This window comes from Penicillium samsonianum (genome assembly GCF_028829775.1).
Source record: "Penicillium samsonianum strain IBT 33392 chromosome Unknown utg000002l_segment0_segment0, whole genome shotgun sequence".
Taxonomy (NCBI): Eukaryota; Fungi; Ascomycota; class Eurotiomycetes; order Eurotiales; family Aspergillaceae; genus Penicillium; species Penicillium samsonianum.
In genome coordinates this window covers 853857-870027 of record NW_026643260.1, presented here as the reverse complement: position 1 = coordinate 870027, position 16171 = coordinate 853857, and the positions used below count along the sequence as shown (strand labels likewise).

The 16171-nt window shown below is 46.8% G+C and overlaps 4 protein-coding genes across 4 annotated transcripts; 2 read left to right on the top strand and 2 right to left on the bottom strand.

Annotated features, from left to right (window-relative positions):
- Positions 1 to 2501: 2501 nt before the first annotated feature.
- N7471_002175 (uncharacterized protein) lies at positions 2502 to 4547 on the top strand (the record flags this gene model as incomplete). Its single annotated transcript, XM_057274895.1, has 1 exon — positions 2502 to 4547. One exon carries the CDS (start codon positions 2502 to 2504, stop codon positions 4545 to 4547), a length of 2046 nt encoding a protein of 681 aa, XP_057139533.1.
- Positions 4548 to 6116: 1569 nt separating this feature from the next.
- N7471_002174 (uncharacterized protein) lies at positions 6117 to 7310 on the bottom strand (the record flags this gene model as incomplete). The annotated part of the gene is made up of 2 exons (XM_057274894.1): positions 6117 to 6786; positions 6847 to 7310. The coding sequence occupies 2 exons, from the start codon at positions 7308 to 7310 to the stop codon at positions 6117 to 6119; spliced, it is 1134 nt and encodes a 377-aa protein (XP_057139532.1).
- A 928-nt stretch (positions 7311 to 8238) lies between these two features.
- Positions 8239 to 8626, bottom strand: N7471_002173 (uncharacterized protein; the record flags this gene model as incomplete). Its single annotated transcript, XM_057274893.1, has 2 exons — positions 8239 to 8469; positions 8555 to 8626. The coding sequence occupies 2 exons, from the start codon at positions 8624 to 8626 to the stop codon at positions 8239 to 8241; spliced, it is 303 nt and encodes a 100-aa protein (XP_057139531.1).
- Positions 8627 to 10861: 2235 nt separating this feature from the next.
- Positions 10862 to 12283, top strand: N7471_002172 (GIY-YIG nuclease family protein; the record flags this gene model as incomplete). The annotated part of the gene is made up of 1 exon (XM_057274892.1): positions 10862 to 12283. One exon carries the CDS (start codon positions 10862 to 10864, stop codon positions 12281 to 12283), a length of 1422 nt encoding a protein of 473 aa, XP_057139530.1.
- Positions 12284 to 16171: the final 3888 nt, after the last annotated feature.

Here is a 16171-nt window from a genome sequence, read left to right as displayed (position 1 = left end):
GCGTTTTTGGCGATTGTGCTTGTCTGACAAGCAAAAAAGAATGACCGATTGGACTCGAATTGAATTGAATCGCATCATCTGTCTATACACCCTCGATCTCACGGGCAATCATCCTTAACAACCTATCAACATATCCTTGGATAAACTCAACCGTTCCAATAATCTTAACTCTTTACCAGCATGAGTAGCATCACTGCAAAAATATGCCGTCCGGAACGCACTACCCTGAGCAAACTGCTGCTAAACCCCTCGGAGCGCAAGCACATTGATTGTTATTACCAGCCTTCCGAGGTCAATAGCCCACTAAACAACAAAAGTAGGAACCTTCCCATCCATTCCCCTTCGACCCCCTCGTATCAGCACAAATAGTCGCCTCAGCACTTGTACACTTAAAGTAATGATAATCCGCATCAAATGCAATATTCCTCCACCGCCCGAAAACCCTAACCACCAGACTGCGTCGAAGATTGGTTCTTATCCAAGCCACCTGGATTAAGTTTACACATGTACATCATGACTTGACAAAGTTCGTTGGTCAACATTTGTTTTGGTGTTGGTTGGTCAGAATTGATGAGGCTGTTGTTGGTATATATTGTAGTGTGTATGGCGCTAAGGAGTGTTGGTGTTTGGAGCGTAGCGAGTGTTGAGAGAATGGCGCGCATTAGAGCGGTTATCAGCTTCCAAGGAAAAGAGAGAGAGTTTACGATAAGCGATTTGCTTTGGGGTTTGTAGAAGTAGGGGGGTATTGTTTTGATCGGAATGTTAAACTTGAGGGGTAACGGTCTAGTTCAAGGGGTTTTTGTATGCCTACATATATATGTGTAGACAATATCTCGGTAATACGTTGATGGATTACAACATGAACAGCCGAATCTCCAACTCGTGCATACATGTAGCCCAAGCGACTCTGCAGGCTAGAATTCGGGATCCGAAGTCTAAATCGCATCCCCATAATGCGGAGTGCAGGACTGGGAAATGTGGGAGATTCGAATATCACTGGTAGCATGGTATATTTTCTACTCTATAGTGAGTCATCTCGGAAATGTTGGAGGGAGATAGAGGTGCATTTGTTCGTAATGTTCTCTGCATTAGGAATACAACACGTTATATATATTTAGTCGGCCACTTCTGCAGCCCTGTCATTCCAAAGTTGACGATGTACATTTTGGTACTTGTGCGCTGGGTTACACGTAAAGCATTGGGCAGACCCCACAATAGTCAGGATAGTGATGGTCAGGGATGAGTGGAGTAAGTGTATATCGGTAAATGGAGCGAAAGTGTATGAGTGTATGAGTGGATGGAGATTGAAAATATGGGGAAGAGAAGAGATGCTAGTTGGGGTTACTGTGATCAGTAGAGTTGTGACTCGGGCTCGGAGTGAGTTCCCAAATTGACGGGTTGGCCCGAGTTATCAGAGTGATGGGAAGCCCGACGTCAGATATGAAGATATAACTTGAAATGGCTAGAGTATACAAGATACGGAGTACTCCGGATGAAATAGTAATTTACGCTATAAATAGGGGTAATATATGTATAGAGTGGCTCCGCTGGTATATATAGTTCCATAGTTCCCAAGAACCTGGGGAAGAATAGAATAATTGCCCCTGTTCTCTCGGTTCGATGATGTTCCACAACTTTCCATTTGCTTTCTCAGCCACATCTGACCTATCCCATGGATATGCCATAGTGAAATATGATTTGTACTTTTGTGTTTCGCACATGCAATCGAGGCGCAGTTAGAACCTGTTTATATCCGGTTCGCCCCCCGGCAAGATTTATAGTTGTGGGATCTGATTTGCTGGGGAACTCACAGATCGTAGATACAACTGGCTTAGGCAGAAACAGGGCAAGGCCCAGGCCGTTGCAGGCTTGGCATGCAATGGGATCGGGTCAGAGTTGCTTGGGTATATTGGGTATCAGCCGTAGACATCCGAGTGAATGAGTCCAAGAATAGGTGAATAGATAATAGATAATAGTCAATAGGTGAATAGTAAATAGGACAATGTGTATAGATATAGAATGTTATCATTTATAATATAATAGATACATACATTCATAGATAGAATAAATAAATAAATAGAAATGTATGACGTGTCGCAGATATTTGAGACTGATCCAATAATTCCCCCATTAACCAATGGTACATGATCTGCCCATATAATTAGTATGGGAACAACAAGTATCACATCATAACTCCACTCCCCTTTCCTTTCCCAACTCTGTCTCTCCCAGGTCCCATTCCCATTATTCTCTCTTATTCTCTTATTCTGTCCTCTCTCAATCCCCCTTTCTTCCCCTTTCCCTTTCTTCTTTTCCTATTCTCCCATTATTCTTTCCCCCATTCTCCTCCTTTTCTCTTTCTTGTACTCTCCTCCCTCTTATTAATAGATTTTTTGCTGCCTTCCGTAATCAACCTCCGGTCGCGCAGTCGACGTCCATTCCTTTTCCGTAATAAACTTGGAACGCATGGACCATCTGCCACCTAATCCAAAACCATCTCTATGCACTCACATGGCATGTTTCGACTGCTTCCCTGGCCCTCTACTATAGGAGGGAATAAGGTGATGGAGGATGTCAAAATGCTGGCTCCAAACTGCACTGATATCAACACACTGTCGCTGCCCCAGCTCAAGCGCAAACGTTCAGACTCCGACTCCGACGCGACCGATGCGCCCGCCCCGACGAAAGTCTGCGCGGATTCCATTTCTTCGCACCCAACTCCGACCGTGATCGCTGACTCGATCACTTCCAACCCTTCTACTCCACCAACTTCGTCAAACTCATCGGTCGCGTCCGCGTGCCCGCCGGCGCAGGACGCCGTCGTCGCCGGACCTAGTGTGACCCGACTTCGGGAAACCATCACCGCCCAGCTGAGCTTGGAGGTGTTGCTCAAGCACAACGAACTTCGTCTTATCGACCAGGAGATTGCCAAGTGTCAAGTCGCTCTGGAACAGCTGCGACGCTGTGGCGAAATCCCCTATCCCGGATCCCGTGTTGCGGGTGTCTCGCCGGATGTGAGCTCGGGAACGGGCGCGTCAGTGCTGGCACCTGGAAATGGTCCGGCACCGATGTCGCCTGCTCCATGGGGAGTAACCGAAGGCCCGTACGCCCGCCACTACGCCCGGTGGTTGCTTCCTGACCCTCGCTTTGACGGTGGTGAAGGCGACTCTGGGATGGTGGCAAATTCGCTGGTTGAGGGTCGATCGACGCGTGGGAACCCCGGTGAGATGGGCATGCTGGCCGGCAAGAATCGTCCCCAGCGAGGCTCAACTGCCACCAAGCATACCGCACTGTCGACTGGTTACCCTGTGGTCAAGGAGAAGTCCGGGCCGATGCTCATCCGGCGCAAGTCGGATGGTGTCCTGGTCAAGCTGGTCTGTCTGGACTGCCGGCGCGATAACTTCTCCAGCACTCAAGGATTTATAAACCACTGTCGCATCGCGCACAACCGCAACTTTGCCAGCCACGACGCTGCTGCCATGGCGTGTGGCCAATCTGTTCAGGTCGACGACGCCGGGATTGTGGTCGGTGGCTCTGCTGAGCCCACTGCTAACCCAACAACCCCAGGCTACGTGCATCCTCTGATCCGCTCTACCCACGTTGCTACGACCCCTTGGAAATCTCTTCATACACCCGCTAAGGACCTTGTCACCCCTCGCAAACCGAATCCGGCTACCACATCCGTTGCCACTCCTCCCTCGACTGCTGAACCGACCTACCGACGACGCTCCGAGCCTATCCGACAGCCTCCGAACCCCCAGTTTTTGGCTTCTCCTGCAACTCCTCATCTGTCCGCTCTCATGAAATCCCGTGGTGCTGGTCTAGACATGGACAAGTTGGTGGAAGAATCCCGAAAGCCTGTCGATCTTGGTCTTTTCGACGATGACTCGGAAACAGATGACTCTCGACTGTCGGCGGGAGCCAGGCATACCTCCCTTGGTGCTCGCGCCGGTCGCCAGCTGATGCGTATGCCTGTTGGTCAAACCGCCGGAGAGTCTGAGAGCCGAAAGGCCCTGGATCGCGCACACAGCCCGCCTACCGAGCAAGCAACCCCGTCGCGCCCACAGTCCTTTTTGGACATTTCGCTCGCTGGCAAGTCCCATTCATTGCAGTCTCGGGAATCGGACAGCATGCATCATCAAACCCTCAGCCCTCACGCCATCGAATCCAACCAAGCCCCCAGTTTGGTCAGTGATGATGAAGATGATTACGAGGCAGCCTCCGACTCCGACAGCCCTGCACCGTCCGAAGCAGATGAGCAGGAGCAGGAGTTCCGCCACATCCACGTCGAGGACGACGAGCGCGCCGCTGCCCCGTCAGCTACCGCCGAAGCCAAGCCGGGACCCTCCCTCGCGAGTCCTGCGCCGCAATCTGGGCCACCTCTGTCCCAGCCATTGAAGCGTAGTCGCTCCAAGAAGATCTCGTCCATTGTCCCGTTCAGTGACAATGACGATCAGCATGTGGGCTATCCCTATTCCGCTTCCGCAGAAAATGCCGCCAAGGCCAAGCGTGCTGCCGAGCGCAAGCCCAATCCGTCCAAGCGGTAATATCGCGAGCACTATTCTTTACATGACAAAACCTATTAAAAAAACCCGGGGTAGAACACCCTGCTATCAATTCACGCGCCTCGATCCGATCTGTACTGCGACTGCTTACGCAGTGCTGTTACCGTTCCGACCTCTCTCATCTCTTCTCATTCCCCGGTTCTCCCTTCAACGGCAGATATTCCGTCTCCTCCCGCCTCCTACCTATTTTTCCACCATTCGCCATTACTTCTACTTCTCCCTACCCCTCTCCGTCATGTCGAAACACAATTCACTGGAAAAACCGGCCATCTTGACGATGGCCCGTGATGCATGGATTGCATGATCTGACGACTTTCTTGTGTCTTTCCCCCTACCCCCCTTTTTATTCTTGTGATGCATGCGTCTCTCCTGTATCTGATATCTGCTTTTAATCAAGACTTGACGGCCGTGAATTTGTACATAGTGATGAGTTTCCAAAAAATGCGACTGGTTTGGCATAGATGTGGTTCTGAATACGTAGACGAAATGTGTACTCCGTATTAATCGTAACCAGCGTAGCATGGTGGCAGATCTTGTGTCATCTACAACGGTGTACTTGATAAGAACATGCATATGTATATCTGAACTATCCTCAAGTAGTCATAGGCGTGTAGTATAGAATTAGATCTCAACAAAAACTTCAATTTTCCAAAACGCTATAACAGAAACCCCCACAATCCGCATAATAGTCGACATTCCCCTACATCTAACTGGTCGAACCCCATAACCTCCATAACGACGACGATAAACCTCTTCCTCTCGCACTGGACAACGCAAAACAAGGTAAACCTGCTAGTAGTGGAAATGCAGTCGCGACAACGCGTATGCAGCAATCGAGATCAACAACCACAGATACGATTTCAAGACCGCCTATAAACAGTCCTTCGTCTTTCTGGTTTATGTGCTGAAGGTGGCGAGGAGGAGTCTTAGGAGGAGGTTTTATAGGGTTCCGGTTGAGAATGCCACGGTTATGAATGAGGTTAAGATGGTGCATTATTTGCATAGGGAGCGCCGTATTTGGCTTTTAGGGTTGGGGACTGGGAGCCGATTTTTGGGGAGCCTACGAGGGATTGGGGATACAAACATATATTGGGTTGTTGATAGTTGTGTTTTTATGCCCGTAAGACTTGCCAGAACTTCCTCGAGGCCATTACAGATATACATAGCCAATTTGCGACTGATTAATTCAGTAGCTGAAATAAAGAAAGATACTGGATTCATATCTAACGGGGAATGGCCAAGCGTCGAGTTAATCCATTGATCCTCGCAAAGGCAATCAAAAGCAGCAAGATAAAATAGTTAATCTGAATGTAATTCGAACAGTAAGGGAAAACAAAGCAATGACACCTCTATATCAAGCTGTCTTTTAGTTCAATAATAGATTTGACTATGATATCAGAGACGTCATATCTTGGATAATACTGCAATGTCCTCTTGCATATCTTCTTGGGATCTTGAAATGTCTCTTTGTCTTCTCATTTTACAGCTAGAGACATGAAAATAAGTAGTCGCAGCATGAAAAGCACAATCCTCAATAATATACAGCTGTCATCACATAGCCTCTTGCTTTATCCTCTTACTACGCCTCGTGCCAACCTCACCGGAATCTTTCTTTGATTCCTTTGGTAGCTGGTTATTCGCCGACTCCATATTCTTCACAATATTCAAACCAGCCCCGGGATCTTGATTAGCGAAGTAATCCGAGACAGCGATATTGCGGAGCACATAAGCAGCCCTCTCAATATCGATAAAAGAGACAGGCCCACCCCCAGACTTCTCCCCAGCGCCATTGTTCAGTCGTGCCCGCAGCTCCTGTGAAGCATTCCACAGATCTCGATACTCGTTCATATTGTACTTGGCAATCAACTCCCCATCGGGCTTCTTATGTTTAGAAGGCTTCTGCTCTTTGGAATCCGGACCCTCTGGGAAATCCGTCAGACACAGCCAAAGATACACATCATCGCTGTAAAAGGGGACTTGTTTCTTGGCATCACCGAAGACCGTGGCAATAGACAAAATCAAAGATGCAGTAGCCGGGCCGACGCCACGAATAGGCGCAGTAAGGGCGTCCAGACTGGCTTTAGGGAACGAGTCGTTCGGCGCAACAACAGGATCCACATCTGGGAGGGCGGCGAAAGCCGTAGATGTAGACTTGGTGATCGTCGCGACTTGGTTGCTTTTCACCATTCCCATGAGCATGGGACGGGAGACTCCATGTTTTCTGAAACCAAGTTAGAAAAAAACCTGAACTGCAACATGAATAAAGCAAATTGTTACTCACGTCTTCCATTCCATGATATCAACTAACTCCTCCTTGAGCAAGTGCGCTCCCTCTGGCGCGTTTCCTCTCTGGCCACTCTCATTCGCCCGTTCCGCGATCATCTTCGGCAGAACTTCATACCGCCACCGGTCAAGCTGGAGGAACTTATCCGTCTCTTCGAGAATGTGCTTATCCTCGGACGGATCGAGCTCTGCCTTCGTGGTCGGCGCTGCACTGGTCTTCGTTTCAGCCTTGCGCTTTGGTCCCTTCCCCGTCTTCGACTGCAGCTTCAGCATCAGCTTGCGGCGATGCACTCGCTCTATCGTTGAAGGGTAGTGAGATAGCAGGTTGTGGAAGGTCTCGAGGGTGATATGGCGCGGATGGAATGATACATGTTGTTTGTTGTCATTCTCTCCGTCATTGGGGTGGTCGTGGCTTTTCTCAGGCTGGGCATGTAATGTCCTTGTGGTTATTTCCTTGGCCATAGCGAGGGATTACTGAGGCAAGGTAATTCGTTCTGGGGAGACGTTGGAAGGATGTTGAAGCTTGCATGGACCTCGGGAGATCGTCCATATAAGCTGTTATCGCAAGCTGATAAGCTATTGTAAGGTGCCCTCAAAGAAAAAGATACTTACGCTTACCTACACCGGGAAGGTCGATCATCTCCGAAATATTGAGGATCCGTATGCAAACAAGCCAAACATCATTATTGTACCTGATATCTTAGATTATGCTATCTGGGTGTAGAGAATAATGTCTCCGATTGAGAAACCAAATGATATGTCGACACACCGGATCGAAGCTAAAAGGACGAAAAGTGCGTGGAAATTGTTAATAAGAATGTGGCTTTGATGATCTAGCGGAATAGATCCTCCCCCTAGAACTGGGAAATCGTGGGGGCGTACTTATTTTCCCTCTTTTGCCCTTCCAGTGAGGCGTAGACCTCCCTCGCTGTGTAGCGCGAGGGGGCTGTGTTTTACACCTACCAAGAGGCGCTAGTCATGCTCATGGACTCTAACCACCCAATCAATAAGTGTTTAATGGATCGGTTATATATCATGAGAGACACATGAACATCCAATAGGGACTCGGATTTACATGATCGAGGCTCTTGAGGCTTCACCTTAGCCCAGCCCAACGCTGGGGAAGCACAAAGATACACATACACTCTGACGGTACGCTATAGTGGCCACGAGACACGAAGGAAGTTAGGCTGGCCGACAAAACTTACTAGGGTCTAATATAAGCTATTTTATTAAGATCGTTAGAACTAGAATTCCTCCCATACGACCTCTAAAGTAAGTCGAGCCAATATGTAGGGTTCGCACGCAAACCGCCAGGTCGATTCATTCGCCTCATATAGCGCTTAGCGCGTTTAGAGAGTTCATCGGCATGTTTCTTTATTTCTACTGTCTATAGTGCATCTTCAATAGCTATCGTATAAGCCGCATAGGTGTCGAATTGCCGCTTTCCTAGCTTATCAACCGCGATAAAAATCCGACGATGGCTATCGGGCCATTTATGGCTTGGCACCTCTCCGCGGAATTCAATTCTGTATTTCTGTCGGAGACTTTCAACCTTCTTCCGTTCTTTGGCTGTGAATAGCATGGGTAAAGTGTAGGTCTGAGACTTGAGCAGTGTGGTCTAGAGTCATGAAAGAGTAGGTATAGCTATAGGCATTCCGATAGTTATCTAGATATATACTATAGATAGTCCAGCCCTGACATACGTGGAAACTCGCAGGCGAAACTTCATGTTCGCGGCCCCTAATCCTAGTTTCTAGGAGGTAATGAACTAACATTACTGTTATAGCTGCCCCACAGCGTAGGCGCTCTTCGAGTCGCAGCCAGTCCAACGCCTTGGAGTCTGGTCAAGACTAAAATGAGAGGAGGTGGCTGTGCTTGCCTTGTGCAATTGGGAAAATACACAGGGCGCTGGTGTCTTGCATCCACGTGCATCCACTTTCACCAATGGATCATCGACACATAAATACGCTAGAGCGAACAAAGTAGCCGCCTAGATACTTCTATAGAGAATGATAGGGTCTGAAGGCCCCTTAGCGATTCTATGGCGCAAGGGCGAGAATGTTAGGAGGGAAGCCTAACAGGCAAGAAGGCAACTCGGCGGCGAACTAGGCATACCTACCCTAGTTAGTCGGTGTCCCATTAATAATTACGGTATCCAAAACTGATGCCGGAGGTTTGTGAGAAAAAAAGGAAGAAAAAGGAGGACAGGAAAACATAAGTCATTCTCGCGTTTTTTTCATATTGTTTTTGACATGCCCTTCCACGCGATAGGAGCACGCGATGGAGGGTAGCGAGAGTCGGGATCAGCGGGCAGCTCTGGGCCGTTCATCTAGGTAGCGATCGCCACGGGGCCGAACTGCGGGATTTGAGTTTCGGGGAAAATAATCTAATTCATTCTCTACGTGAAGCTCTAGCTAGAAGAAACTACGTGCTAGATAAGCTATCCAAGAGTAGACTGAGTACTCATTGGCCCCGAGACTTCTTTGGAATCATGGATGGTTCTTTTCCTCCACCAACCCTTTATGCTCGTAGAAAGCTTCTTCAAAATGTCTCACACTCTCAGTCTTCTTACCTAAGTCTCCACTCACTTTGATATCCATATCACGCGACAATACTGACTACGTTTTGTAGTTTGTACAGTGTCGCTCTGATCATACCCGAACCCGCCGCTAAGTGCGACGGGGCCCGAAAACATATTTTAACCACTATACGCGGACTAGGCCCGGGGCTGTATTGACCAACCCATGTAACCCTTAGATCGCTTGAGCTAGACTTATCGCACTGGGTGATCAGCAAGTGGTTCTTTCTGCGCCGTGGCTTAGGTCTGTTCCTGTGAAGCGAGTCGAAATCAAGAGCCGAATCCTCATCTTGATCATCACCTTTAAGCCAGAAGGTAGTGTGCCCTTAAGTGCAACATATTGCCGATGCCTCCTATACGGAGAGCTGCATCACGTCTTATAAGTCAAAACTCTCGTGTGAAATCTGTATCAATGTGCTAACTAGCAGGGTAGCTAAGCATAGCTAATCAAAACCATCACCAACGGCGCTACAGGTGAGAAATATCACAAACAATTGGTTTTCCTCTGTCTATCTTTGGTCCCGATCTAAAAATAAAACGAGAATAAATAAAATAAAATAAAATAAGATAATAAAATTCCAATTTATTATGTCAAGTACACGATCCAGTAGCACCCTTGTTCTTAGCCGAAAGATATGGGAATACCTCGGCGACAAGTGGGGTAGTTTAAAGACAGAAACTTGTGATAATCCTAACTCTGGGTATATAACAGGAATATTTTTGCAGTCTGGGGTGCAAGGACTATTTTCTGTCGTTGAACCTTTCGAGCCAAAACGTAGGATTCTCTCTGTGACCATCGAAATATCGAACTCAGCCCCCGTCGCCGCGGATCCTCCTCTGGCGGCTGACCATATGAGGCTAGTGAGAGCACGAACCCTTGGGGGGCGGCTGAGGGAGAGGGGCCCACATACCAACCATGCACTCCAGAGCCGATGATTCTTTCGCATTATTGCGACATAGACCCGGTCGGCCACAGAACTTGGCAGCGCCAGTAGCTTAAGATCATTCCAGTGGCGCAAGATTATGCGCTGGTCTTAGCTTGAAATAACCCGCCAATGAGGTCGACATCTGACCATTGATGGGACTGGAAAGTACGCCAGTCGTGCTTTCTCAATCAAGAATGCTAACGCATCATCTATTGCTATCCATAAGGAGATGGACAACGGATCAACAAACATGAGCTGCTACTCACAATGTCTAAATCTTCATTTTCGTAGGTCGCTAGAGAGGAACGGCCTGAGCAACAATCAATGTATGATAAACACCAGCGCCGCACGTGAAACTGGCCCGACATTAGTGTGGTTACATCGCATATTAGTTCTGTGCCCCGAAATACCATTTCCCTCTGATTTAAAGATATATATAGCTTCCTAACCTTTGTAAACAACAGGGCATATATTACACAAATTCAGAGTACTGGCAATATCCACTGATGTTTTCATTAATCTTTGAAAAGTCTCTGCAATGTCGACCTCACGATTTATGCGGGTCCCAACCGCTCATAGGGCCTTTTCCCAGTCACAATGCACGCTACCTTGCTATCCCTGACAAAAGTCACCCCAATAGCCTGTGCGATGAAGCCGTTGCAACGAAGCTACTGTATCCAACCAAGCACTCAACTGAAAGCAAGGTAGAGGTGAAGGGCAGGAGTCACCTCATTGCAAAACTAGAGATCACTTCGCAAATTCTCGTCGCTCAAGGAGAGGAACCAGCTGAAGAAAACAACCAGAAGCGTCAAGCGTTGAAGACGAAACTAGCACCAAAACTAAACCGACGCAGAAAGAGTAACCAGTTGTCCTCCAACGACACTGATATGCGTGATATGGATGAATACTTCGAGGTTCTGTCGCCAGAAGATGTCAGCTCCTTCTCATTCATTCTCGAACCAACCACGAGTAAGCGGTTCTGTCGAGAGAAGATCGAATTCTGGCTGCCGAAAAACCCACACGAGATAACAATGGACTTCTCCCGTCCAGGAATGGTACTTCTTAGACCACAGGCTTTGATACATGCTACTTCCAGGCCCGCTAAGAAGAGTTTTCCATCTAAGAAAGTTTCAACTACCCAAAAGTCTGTTTTGGACGCTATCGCGGAACCACGCATTTCAACAACTCTGCCCATTGGTGAAATTACACGGTCTGGTGATCGGGAGAAGCAAGCGGGTTTGGGTTTGAACGAGGTCAATCCAATCCAAAAATTCAAACCCTACACGTCAAAGATCATCACCCGAAACCTACCTGAGAGTCTTAGGGAACTTCTTACGAAGCCTCTCTCGACAAGCGATTTGAAGTTTAAGGGTTCGATGTATATATTTTGGCAGCAAGGCAATTTTGGATACCTGAAGATTGGACGCTCGGGAGATGTTCGTCGCCGTTTCAAGGAATGGTCTAATCAATGTAAGAAGGATATGGGAATTCACTTTCCAGACTTCGCGCCAGAGACAAGCGATGGCCAGCGAGCTTTGAAAGAGGTTGCCCATATTTGTCGTGTCGAGGCTCTGGTTCACCTAGAATTGTTGGAGCACAGAAAAATCGAAGAGAAATGCCCAGGCTGCTCTCGGAACCACATTGAGTGGTTTAAAATCCCAGATGAAAGAGCGATAGCTGTTGTGCAGAAGTGGATGGCTTGGATGGGAACGGAACCGTATGAGAAACGAGGAACGGGAGGTGAAGAAAAATGGGAGCTAAAAGCCAGAGAAATGGAGCGACTAAGAGAGCTTAGTCAACCTTTATTTCCCGAATTGGTCCCAGAATCTCAGGCTCGGGAAGAAAGACTGGCTTCTCTTCGTCCTAGAGCTTCCTCTTCAACCCCATGGAGAGGTGGAAAGGACAAATTGGGACGGAGATCAATTTAGCTTATACTTCACAATCTACACTTACGCCGATATCTGTGGCAGGGTTGTGAGAAAAGATATTTTAACAAAGAATAAAGATAATTTTGCGATATGTATCAAATGTATAGAGAATGGATTGGTAGATGCCTTGATTGATGTTTTCTTCTAGTACCGAAATCTCCAATATCGACGGCGGAGAGACATATCTGGGTCGATTCTCACAAGGTATTATTGTCTTGATAGAGGAAAATTAGCAACCTGAAGATTCGCCTATCACTCGACGTTTGACCTGTGCTGGTTTTCCTGTTAGCACCAGAGTCCATTTGGCTGCATAGAGTCCGAAGAGAAAACCTGCTTCTTTTCTCTGAGATTTGGGTTCAAGTATTCAATATTTGGAATCAGGCCTAATATTTAATTCTTGTAATCATATCCTTTAACTTGTAAATCTTTTTAAACGAAGTGTTCTATGAAGCTTCAGGTCGTCTTTACGCTTCAAATACCCGTATGCGGATATTGTAGCTTGACAAGGACTGCTTACCAGTGACCTCACTGGGGACTGCTGATACTATAAAACCAGAAGTTATCTTAGATATCCAAGTGAATATATGATTGGGTGTGACGGCTGGACTGAAAGCATTTAGTGGTTGGAAATTACATATTATTGACTTTGTTGAACCCCCTATTACACCGTGCGAATTTCACATGCGCAAGATTGGCGGGGTTTTCGATGCTTTTATTGTTAAAAAAGCGCATATTATCCCTCTCTATTGGCTGCCAAGTTTGTGTTCTCTTACCATCAAATACCAAAAACCGTGTTCCGCGTCGATGTGAGAATCCAATGCATGCAGGAGGCATCCTTCTACAGAGACTAAAATCCTAGTCATTAGTGCAAGTTTTGCGCCAACGCATACTTGCATTCTTCGGCGCATGCGTGTGACAAAGCAATAAGAGCCGTCATACACCATGGGTGATTGGTACCCAGATATCAAAGGTCGACGGCAGATGGAGCGGGGTTTTGTTTGATGGGAGCTAGATACTGCCTTACTTGAACTATACAAGAGTTCTAATTCGGATACTCCGACTCCAAAGAATCGCTGGATTCAATAAAATACTCAGACAACGAGAACCGGCTGACAAAGTACAGATTTATCTTGTGTGGATTTTGCCCTCTGTTCAGCGGACCATGGCCGAAGACTGGCTCCTAGATGCCAGGGTTTGTACTTTTCTCATCTCGGTGTATGCAATGCCCAGCTTATTGGTGCCCAAAAATGCAAGAATCCTTGCCTATATTCTACGTGGTATTTCGATATTGGCCAGACAGGTGGCAGCAATCAAGTACGCGCTAGTTGAACCCAGTTGACGCTAGCCTAGGGGGGAAGCTTTACTATTGGAGGCACCATGATGGCAAGCCTCCAGAACGTTGTTTGCTTTTTTCGGTGGTCTATATCTACTCTCTATCCCTCTCTCTTCCATTTTTCTCTTTTTTCCCCACCCTCATAGCGAAGTTGTCTCCGTCATAATTTTGTGAAAATACTAGATTTGTGACGATAAAAGCCAGCTACCGCACTCTTCAAACTATCACTACGAGCTTCCTTCCGATCTTTTGACTTTCTTTAACACGCATCCTGGAATCTGTTACCTTCATCAAGGTCTAACAAATATCTTGATTGTTCATTATTCCAGCCGCTCTATATGCCACAAAAGATGGTTCCAGCTAAAAGAAAGAAGCCCATAGCCAAATGGTCTATGTATCAAGCTCTTCACGATGAGGTATCAACATTGTTGGTCGAGGAAGATCTTCATTTCGAATTCCAAGAGGATGATAATGACACAAGCCACACCAGAGCGCATGATACAAACATCATGGGCCGCTTTGTATGCCATAACCGAGGATGCAAATCCAGCGGATGGTCAAGCAAGATGATCGCCGTCACAATTCGCCTATACCCAGGGCAAAAATACAATGCGAGGGTATACCACCAACGCTGTAAAGTTTGCAGTTGGGTCAGTCGACCAGTGCTGGACCAGTCATACGCTGAGAGAATTGTCTACCGGATAAAAAAATGGAACGGAGTCCCGGTAGAGACGCCTTCGAAGTCCGACAACAGCAGAGGTCCTCACAACAGTGAACTTTGTGAGGGGTGTAAAGCTGGACACTGTTCCCAATCAAGGGAGGATGCAGGAGAGAATTTTATTACACAACTAGAAAGGTTTGTCAGTCTCAAATCGAGTAACATTATTTAATACCCGTATTGACATATGCATAGATTGACTCTCTAACGAACCAGTGTTCCAAGTGGGATAAGAAATCAAAATCAAAATCATGGAGGAAAACCTTTCATATGTCTGATCCCCCTTTGAGGAGCTACGGCCAAGTGTCAAATGGAATACTATGGGACAAAGTCGCCTTCAGTGATTATTCTCTGTTATAAAATCCCTTTTTGGAGTGAGGACACGAGAGTAGGCCTAGAAATCCCAGTTCCACTTTGCAATATCTTGCTATTTTGTAGACCCATACAATGAAAGAACCCATCTTCTATGTGTTTCTCGTATAGATGTATTAACGAAAACCAGGATCGACGGGATCGGCACGGACCACGATCTTGAGCTATGCGACTGACATCACGCGGATAAGTGGGCCACATTTGATCAATGTAGATAAAAAAGTAGACTCTAATGGCATAGAACAGCGAGTTGTTCTTCATTCATGCTTTTGATTTAGTTAGATACGCACGAATCTTGAATTCAATCTCTAACCAGCAATTCGATAACAATACATTAGACACGTTCTGCTGGAAGCTATTTTGTTTGGTTGAGATATCTCCATTTAAAGACTGCTAATGAGGCTAGGGCGGCTGTGTGGCCAGGGTGGGGGGGGGGGGGGGGATTCTTCGCTCCCGATGAATTGGCTTTCTTGGGGGAAGTGGGCTGTTAGGGAGTCGATCTCGGGGGTTTCCATTTTGAGTGGTGGTGATGGAATGTAGGAAGATGGAGAGGAGACGCAGACTGACGTCCGTCGGGTGAAATATCACCCTCCTCAATCATTATTGGCTAGTTACATCACGACCGACCAGCTTTGATTCTTCTTATTCTTCTATATTACTATTTGCAGTCACTGTAATTGCTGAAGAGGATGATAGTACTTACTGGCATTATTCAAGAATGCCAGCTCATGTATGGGTGTTAAACCGCCTGAACAAGGATGATCATTCAATCCCAAATAGTAACTTAGTTACATAGAGATACTATGACCAGAAGGTTCTCTGTTGGTCCAAAGACATCCAGGTCTGTATCGTTGACTTCTGGGTAGCGAGAGAAGGCCGCTGGAAATTCTAGACCAAGCTAAGGACACTTTTTCCTCAGTTCGGTGAGCGACTCGTTTGCCTCTCGAATGATACCAGCGAGCATCGAACTTTCAAATGCAACCCTTTCTCGTTTTTCATCATGCGGGGGAATAGCTGTGGGCACAACTGCGATGGTGTATAGCGGTCAGGGGTGGAATGCCTAATTTATACCAAGTGCTTCACGAATTAATCTTTCAACCCTTATAAAGGCGAGATTATTCATCTTCTCCCTTATAATACGCATTTATATGGTAGGAATAGCTTCAAGACCGTAAACGACGCTGAAATCTGGCAAAAGACATGAGTAATTAGTCCACTACGGTTCATCGCCTACTAGATAATTCTTCGATTACCGGCGACGCTTTTGCAGAAAACAATAGATCTAACTGTTGCACTTTCTGTCACATTCATCATGGGTTTGGGAGAAGCGTTTCTGTAATATAGTATATAAGAATCAAGCGGATTTGCACTCTACCCACATTTACATTATTCAGTACGTATGTCTATCAGCGGCATACGTCGCGAGATCAAAGCATGGTCCGGCCTTGTTTGATACAAAAACACA